The sequence below is a fragment of the Aulostomus chinensis genome, chromosome 13 (genome assembly GCF_037954235.1).
Source record: "Aulostomus chinensis isolate RoL2024-O1b breed Wild chromosome 13, RoL_Achi_v1.0, whole genome shotgun sequence".
NCBI classification, from domain to species: Eukaryota; Metazoa; Chordata; class Actinopteri; order Syngnathiformes; family Aulostomidae; genus Aulostomus; species Aulostomus chinensis.
In genome coordinates, this window is record NC_141332.1 from 18,985,117 (window position 1) to 18,993,382 (window position 8,266).

Genomic DNA, 8,266 nt, shown 5'->3' on the forward strand with positions numbered 1-8,266 from the left:
ATGACCAAAGGTGAGTGGTTTTGTGTTCACTTAGTATAGAGTATGATTATTCACCGTTTACAGTTACTGGTTCATTGTTGAGGCATATTATCGATAAGTACGTAACGGACATTAACTTTAGCCATTACCCCCTCATGCTGTTAATTATTTCACGTCTGGTTATGTTATTTACATTACTTTCCTTCTGTATAAGTGTTATTTATAGTGGTTGTGCTTAAGATATGTTCATTACTGATGTTGATTACTGTTTTTAATATTCCAGAACCACAGCGATCCGTAACAGCTATCTGCCATGGATACCTACCAGCTGTTCCGGCTTATATCCTATAAAGAATATAAAGACCAAACCTGGGAAGTCAAGCTGCCTACTCTCTAACCGGAACACCTTATACCTTGCGCCGCTCTGAAACCACACACTTGGAGACCTCCTTTTTAGTACCACTTGGAGGCAGTAATGCACCATTTCATTGTTAGCCGACGGCGTTAGGCTTCACAGAAGTAGAATTAGGACAAGAAGAAGAAGAAGACGGGAGGAGGGTACCTCTTCTGCGTTTACAGGCGGCTGGTATACGTTACACTCGATAAGTAACACAGTGGTATTGTAGTTTTATCGGCTGTACTACACTGAACGAGCGGCTGGCACGCGGAAGAACTCCGTTATCAGTTGGAATAATAGCCAGCTAGCATTATTCAGGTAACTAGCTAAGCTAACGCTACTCCCCCGTTTGCGCGTTTATCGCCATTTTGCGCATTCAACAGCCCAAGGTTTTCGCCAGAGGCGGGTAACATTGAACACCACATGTTTGCATGCTTTGGGAACACCGATTTGTGTGTGCTGCTGCTGCTCAGTCCGGTAACTACACATACGGTTCTTTGTTGCAGGCGGTGGATTGAGCAGCATGGCAGAGGCAGACCGACCGGGGAAGCTTTTCATCGGTGGACTGAATACCGAGACCACCGAAAAGGCCCTGGAGCAGTACTTCAGCAAATATGGCAGGATTGTTGAAGGTGAGAAGGAACCATTGTTGGCGTTTTTGTTGTTGTTTTTTTCAGGCCAAACTCAATTAAGTCCAAGTATGATATTTCAGAAACGCACATTTATTTAAATGTGATGTGTTTCAAGTTGGTTACTTTTCAGATGGAAAGTTTTGACGACTCCTTAATTACAACTAAACTGTTAAAATTGTTTGATTAAATCCGGGAATTATTCTTTTAAATCCGAAACTGATTGAATGGAAATGAACATACAATTGAAGAAACGTTAAGAACTTAGTAACTCTTGTAGCCAAATAGTCTCTATTTGGTAACATTTTCAGTCCAGACATCCTGTCAGGAAACCAAAAGCTCTGTTCTGACTTTGAATCTCCTCTTTTCAGTTCTTTTGATGAAAGACAGAGAAACAAACAAATCTAGAGGCTTTGCTTTTGTGACATTTGAAAATCCAGCTGATGCAAAAGATGCAGCACATGAGATGAATGGAAAGGTACATTTTATAATCTGTGCTATTTTTAAGCATTAGTATGTATGACCAACCATAATCACAAAATATAAATGTTGAATCTGTGATTGTAATTGTACCTCTTCCACCTCAGTCTCTTGATGGCAAGCCTATCAAAGTGGAGCAAGCTACTAAACCTCAGTTCGAGAGTGCTGGCAGGCGAGGACCACCTCCCATGCATCGCAGTCGTGGTCCCCCCAGAGGCCCGCGTGGATCCAGGGGTAGTCCTGGTGGTATGAGGGGCAGGGGTGAGTTGTCAATATTTTTTCTGTTAAATATGAATTAGTAAAATTAAGATTTAAAGTAAAATATTCTGATGGATAACTTTTTCACTTTGGTGTGTTTTTAATAATTACATTTCCTGTCTGTCAAAAGACTACTACGATTCAGGGAATGGAGAACCATTCTTCAAAGGGATGTCATCCAGAGGCCCCCCTCCAATGAAGAGAGGGCCCCCACTTCGCAACGGAGGGCCTCCGCCTAAGAGATCTGCCCCATCTGGTCCCATGAGCAGGCGTAAGTGTTGGAGAATGTGAGAGTTTGATGGTCTCCTGCATATATCCATATAAGCTTTGTGTGTATCATGATTGTTGGGTGATAGATGGCGTCTGTTTGCTTTGCTTCAGCCCCCATGTCAAGGGACAGGGATCCTTACGGTCCCCCTCCTCGCAGAGACTCCATGATGTCCAGGAGAGATGATTACCCTTCACCGAGAGATGACCATTATAACTCTAAAGATGGGTATGCTATGTTAATATTATTCAGCTGCAAAGAAAGTTTTCGAAAGATTGGTTGTGCTGCATGCAAGGATGAAGGACATAGAATACCCCAAATTACAGACATCTGGCTCATCCTGTCAGTTTATTGGTCGGAGCATAATTAACAAGTGCGTATTGAATTGTTTAGTGAGTTTCTGAAAAGAGTAATAACATCTTTCTAAATTTTGAAGTTGATTGGGTTTTGTTTGACAGCTACTCCAGTCGAGACTATAACTCAAGAGACTCTAGGGACTATGGACCTCCTCCCAGAGATTATTCATACCGGGATTATTCCAATTCAGGTTCGCGGGATGACTACGGCTCAATGTCAAGGGGATACAGGTAAAGAATTTGAATTGATGCATAAGTTTAAAAACAGACATTTTTGCACCTGGCTACTAAGTAACAATGATCCCTGTTATTTAAGCGATCGTGATAGCTACGGGGGAGGTCGGGAACCACGAAGCTATATGGACCGTCCAAGTGGTGGCTCCTACCGAGACTCGTATGATGGTTACGGTAAGATATGACTACACAAGAGTCAAACTGAAAACTGCTGTGGCACAAAGAAGATCTGCATAAATAACAAATCATCCAACCAAATCGTAGCGTTGACTACCTCAACTGCCAGTCACAAGAAGCATCTGTTTTGTCCCCTAACCCAGAGGAAACAGCATTTCAAGTGGCCTCTTAATCGTTCTCATTCCATTTGTGGCATCCCCGACCTGCAAACCAAGTTGAAATTGTCCTGCTATTGGGATATGTATAAGTATTGGCCTCTCCACTGAGCAACTCAATATTGGAAAGCCATGTCCACACATGATAATCCAGATTACCGCTTCATTCCTCAAAACAATAAGTGTCTCACAATATCACATCAAAATAATGCAGACAACCTAATGTACCCCAGAGAGCTGACAACCATACGGAAAGCCCTTGGAAAGATCTGTTGACCACTCCTCTGTAGATGTTGCCTTTCAAAGCCCTCCCTCAAGGAGTAACCTTCAAAAAAAACACCAAGACCACTCTGAAAACCACGTCCTTACCTGCAAATCTAACACTTGGAGCTCTGAAAGGAAAACTGGCTTCTCAAATCAATGGCATGCTGAAACGAGTATCATTGCCCGTTTATTCCCTGTGCTTACTGCCCGTATCGTCCAAATACCTATTTAGGACAGAATACATGATGGGACATGTAAGCATGTCTTCCATTAAAATTATCTGTTGCAGAATTGATTGTATTGGCAAAACTGAGCCCTTGACCGTGCAAGAAAATGTATAAATTGAACCTTGCCAATTACCTGAACCATTGACCCTGCAGGTAACTCTCGCAGCGCCCCACCTTCACGGGGCCCCCCACCATCCTATGGTGGGAGCAGTGGAAGCAGTCGTTACGATGACTATGGCAGCAGTTCCCGGGATGGCTATGGCAGTCGTGACAGTTACCCCAGCAGTCGGAGTGACACATATCCACCTGCCCGTGGTGAGCGAATGGGCAGGCAGGAGAGGGGCCCAGCTCCCCCTGTCGAGAGAGGCTACCCTCCTCGTGATTCATATGGCAGCTCAAGTCGTGGAGGGCCACGTGGGGGCCGTGGTGGCAGTCGACCTGATAGAGGAATGGCTCGCAGCAGATACTGAAATGGACATGGAAGTCACTTTAAAGCAGATTTTAGTCTCCGTGCACACAGTTAACGCGTGTTTTGGAAGAAATCTGACAAAAGAGAACATGTCTAAATCTGTGGAAGATCAAGCATAGCTTTGAACTGTATCTGGAATTTCCCAATTTTTTTTTATGTGTAAACCATTTTTTTATTAGAATTTCTCTTGCTCATGTAACAGTACAGTTACCAAGTGAGTGTTAGTTTTTGTACATTCAGTGCTGTTATAATCTGCAATGCCCTATAAGTCTGGCTTTCCTACTCTAATAAAGCTTTTAGTTGTACCTTGACCTCTGCTCATCGATTTACCAAACAAGAACAGAGGCAGCGACATGACTGGTAATTAAGAACGGGATCTCCCTCACCAAGTTCTCTGCAGAACTTGGGTGAGTCTCCGTTCGTGCTGTTCTAGACGAGGAACCTTAGTACACTCTGAACACAAATGTGCTTCCAACTGGTCACTACTGTTTTAAGCGATAGGCAAATGTTACTGTCAGAATGTTCCGATGTATTTTCCTGGAAATGGATCCATCACCCTAGAGCCACTTGATGGCATGCAACGACAAAACCAAAGGCAACAACAACCAAATGCAAGATTCTTTTCAACTCCACCGATAGTCAACAGCTGGTAAGCAAAGCAAACCTCTTTGTTTCTCATCTGTAAATGAGTTTCTCATTGTCCTGTATTTCAACCCTCACTGAACGTGCGCTATCCAAGACAACTTTTGCCTCAGAGGACAAAAGCAAAGTGGAGGTCAACTGAATGAGCCTTTTTCATTATAGTCCGTTTGCCTCAGTTAAAATAGTCCAAAGTGCAGCAACATCCTGAGACGTTTCATCCCTGGTCAGCAGTGAAAGTTGTACAGCCATTTTCCAGCTGAGCCCTCAAGGCAATGGAGACCCTTTTCCCTAACCAGTCGTCTAACCTGAGTAAGCATGATTGGCAAGTGTTTTTCAAAACCGTAGGCAAATATTTGTACTTTTTTTTTTTTTTCCTTCTTAGACTTCTCTAAATTAAAGGCAGTGTTGTCAGTCTGAAACCTTTTCCACAAGCATGCCAATTCAAACAATGGAGACCTCTGGGAGAACGCCGGCATCCTAACTGCCCCAACTGGAAACACTCAAACACAAAACTCAGTCGGACCAAGGACCCGAAGATAACTTTCAAACGTTTCATGAATACATCATCAAGATAAGGGCAGGTTGTTAATGGTATGCTTGTCATTGCAGGATGAAAACCCCTCAAGGCAACTGCCCTTGCATCAGACCTGAACTGTGTCCCCAGGATGTTGGACCGATGATGACAACGGGACACTAACACAGGTATTGGACTAATCCTTGGTTAAATACGTGAAGAAATACATAGGTGACAGTTGTTTGACAAACCGTGTTTGTAGTTGGTTGTGAAACAAAATGGTAGTATTTAATTTTACATTCCTGCAAATGTCAACCCATGTAATCAGTTATGTTGTGTACTTGCCGCCTCCTAGATGCTGTTCCAGGCTTCTGTTGAGACAGCTGCTTGAACGTGCGGAAACTGGGAAGAACACAGGCTGAAGATTGTCTCCAAGCAGTGTTTGTGGTATTCAATAAAGATGAGAAGAATAACTTCTTTCGGTCTTCTTGCCTTTTGATCAAAGAATTAACTTAAAGATGAAGATGGTTTGAACATTTTACATATGGCCCCTCGTTGTTTGTCGTAAGTAGTATTTTTGACTTCGTTTTGCTTCTGCAGATTTTCTTATGGCGATAAGCATCTTCTGTAATTTAGTTATGGGATTATAGGAATTCCCTTGCAGAAATTCAATCTGATTTATGGATTTGTGATAGAAAGGTTTGAGCTGACGCACAGTCCTCAACATTAACAGAAGCCCTGTTCATATTGGAATCTGCAACAGTGACATATTTTGCAGTAGTAGCTTCTCATGACTAATCCATCGAACCAAATGCTGTTATTCCTCCCTTAGCGGTGTTGCAAAAGTAGTAATTTATGTATTGTTGTTTTGACATTGTTAGTTGTCTTTTGCCGTTTGGTAGCTGGACAGTAACAAGCCATCCATCAGTTTGTCAGGAGTGTGTTTATCTAAGTACACAGGATTATGTAAAATTAAGGTCTCGTGGCTTTAACACATCGCTCACCTCTACGTTAAACTAAACGAGACATTTTACTTTTACCAAAATCACAGTATGACCGAGTATAATATCTATATTTAAGGAGGGGCAATATTTTCTAAATGCCAAATGTCTCAAAATACAATTCTAAATGAAATATTGTGCCACTGCAGATATTCTCAGCCTGCAAATCTTGCTACAGGCTTTTGAAAACTTCATAGGTTGTCACAGATCTCTGTAAAAATCGCATGATGACTCATTCCAATATTGTGAGTCTGATTGCACCATCAATCAAAATAATTGCAGTTAGATATTTTTCTTTAAAAAAAAAGGCTGAGCCCTAAACCGCTGCCGGGAATTGTTAAGGATTCTGAATTCATGCTTGTTTTAAAATTTTGTATACAAGTGACAAGAATGATGCGTTGGCTCTCTGGGTGCTACAAAATGTCCGGCCACTACCATCTGCCCCAGACTGCAGGTGACGGAATCGGGCCAGCTCCCAGGCAGGAGAAGCAGTGCCTCAGTGGTTGAGTATATAATGTACATACAACGTTGTATTATACACTATCACAAAACATTTTATTCATAATTCAAAACAATAAAAGGCTGCGTTCCTATTAGTTAGAATGTAATAAGCAAATTTCTCTGTGATAACACAAATGTAAAGTAATGACTCCCAACACAATCCATGTGCATGTTTAGGTAGACAAGTGGTAAAAGCAGACCAATGGAAAGACATTTGCCTGCTTCTTCAGCCAAAATGGCAAGAAGTTGTCACCAATCTCCACGTTCACAAGCGTTTCTGGCAGTCAAGATCTCACACTCGTACACTCCTCCATTACACACACCATCAAGCTGCTGCAAAGTATATTCCCCTGCATAGATGCTGTTGCTTTAGTCAGTGAAAACCTTTGATGTGATTCCAGCTCTTTGACTACATGCATTGCCCTGTAACGGCTTTCGCTATTGGTTTCCCCTTCACACCAGGCCTCTTTAGCACGAGAACCATATTTGCATCCAAGATCGATCAGTGGGAAGCCCCGTGTAGCACACTTCACCCCATATGACCCCCTTGTCCCTTTAGAAATTAAGAAACAAAATCTGGGGCCAGCTGCACGTGTAGCCAGAGGGCACCTCATGTTCTCGTACAACTGGAGTTACCTCCTGGGGGTCCATCATTTCTATGAGCCAACCTGTGACAGATTTTGTTATTAGTTACTTCTAAGGAGAAGGTGGTCAAGGTTGAGTTTCCAGTTATCTACAATGTGTTCATGAACAGTATGGAAAACAGAAGCAGCAGACATGCCTGATATAATGGTATTCACAAGTTCTCATAACAAATATGTCTGACATTGTTCACCCAAGGAAAATAAGTATGATTTGCATATTAGAAATCTTACAACGCAAGCTACTTTTCTCCATTGTTCACATTTCCAGATATGATTACCCGACTTCTCGCTAGAATGTCAATTCTCCCTTGTTAATGCACTAGAAGCTTCAGGTTTCCACATGATTGGTTATACATCCTGTACTTTGAATCAGGATCAGCTTTCAAACTCTTTGTGATCTCACATCTTGCTTGCATCTTAAAATACGATTTACACTGAGTGCAGAAAATGTACACTTTCATAAATGAAGATGAAAAAGGCCCTCTAGTGTCAAACTCTGCACATACATCAGTCTAAACTGCTCATATATTCAACCGTGGGAACAAGAAAAATTGCAATTCTTTAAAGGAACAGGGCAACGTTTTGGGAAATGATATATAATATATATTTATTATTTCTATTTGTATTTGCCATTGATCCAACAGCTGGACAAGATGATAGAAACCCGTCTCTAGTGCATCTGACCACTGCACTCTGTCAAGATAGGAGTTCAGACAGCATGTCTGATTCTCAAATAATAATATCCATTCATGATTAATGGTCTGTCCATAGAAAATGGATGGATGGATGGTTTATCCAACCCTTGCTATATTAATACAGGCAAAGGTCGTGGAGATGAATGTATTCAGTGACTTTTGATGGAGGTATGCTAATCTACCCACTCACTATCACTCATTGAGCTAAACTAATTATTGCTCAGGTGTGTGTGTGTGTGTGTGTGTGTGTGTGTGTGTGTGTGTGTGTGTGTGTATATATATATATATGTGTGTGTGTGTGTGTGTGTGTGTGTATATAATGAGTTTTTCTTCCTTTAATACAGAAGTAATGATATTTAACACAAAGACAGACAGA

At 41.8% G+C, this 8,266-nt stretch overlaps 1 protein-coding gene across 3 annotated transcripts; it reads left to right on the top strand.

Annotated features, from left to right (window-relative positions):
- Positions 1-269: 269 nt before the first annotated feature.
- rbmx (RNA binding motif protein X-linked) lies at positions 270-4,204 on the top strand. 3 transcript variants are annotated; one of them, XM_086221889.1, is made up of 9 exons: positions 270-778; positions 883-1,008; positions 1,377-1,483; positions 1,593-1,746; positions 1,874-2,014; positions 2,125-2,239; positions 2,470-2,598; positions 2,684-2,775; positions 3,578-4,204. In XM_086221889.1, exons 2-9 carry the CDS (start codon positions 900-902, stop codon positions 3,892-3,894), a joined length of 1,164 nt encoding a protein of 387 aa, XP_086078015.1. In that variant the 5' UTR covers positions 270-778; positions 883-899; the 3' UTR covers positions 3,895-4,204. The 3 variants fall into 3 exon arrangements, with proteins under 3 accessions (XP_086078015.1, XP_086078014.1, XP_086078013.1); XM_086221888.1 differs by having other exon boundaries at positions 271-782; XM_086221887.1 differs by having other exon boundaries at positions 273-694.
- Positions 4,205-8,266: the final 4,062 nt, after the last annotated feature.

Bases quoted from the DNA above. Each gene is read 5' to 3' on its own strand.
- rbmx (XM_086221889.1), top strand. From the start codon at position 900: ATGGCAGAGGCAGACCGACCGGGGAAGCTTTTCATCGGTGGACTGAAT. The intron at 2,599-2,683 runs GTAAAGAATTTG...CTGTTATTTAAG, and splicing joins TCAATGTCAAGGGGATACAG to CGATCGTGATAGCTACGGGG. The intron at 2,776-3,577 runs GTAAGATATGAC...TTGACCCTGCAG, and splicing joins AGACTCGTATGATGGTTACG to GTAACTCTCGCAGCGCCCCA.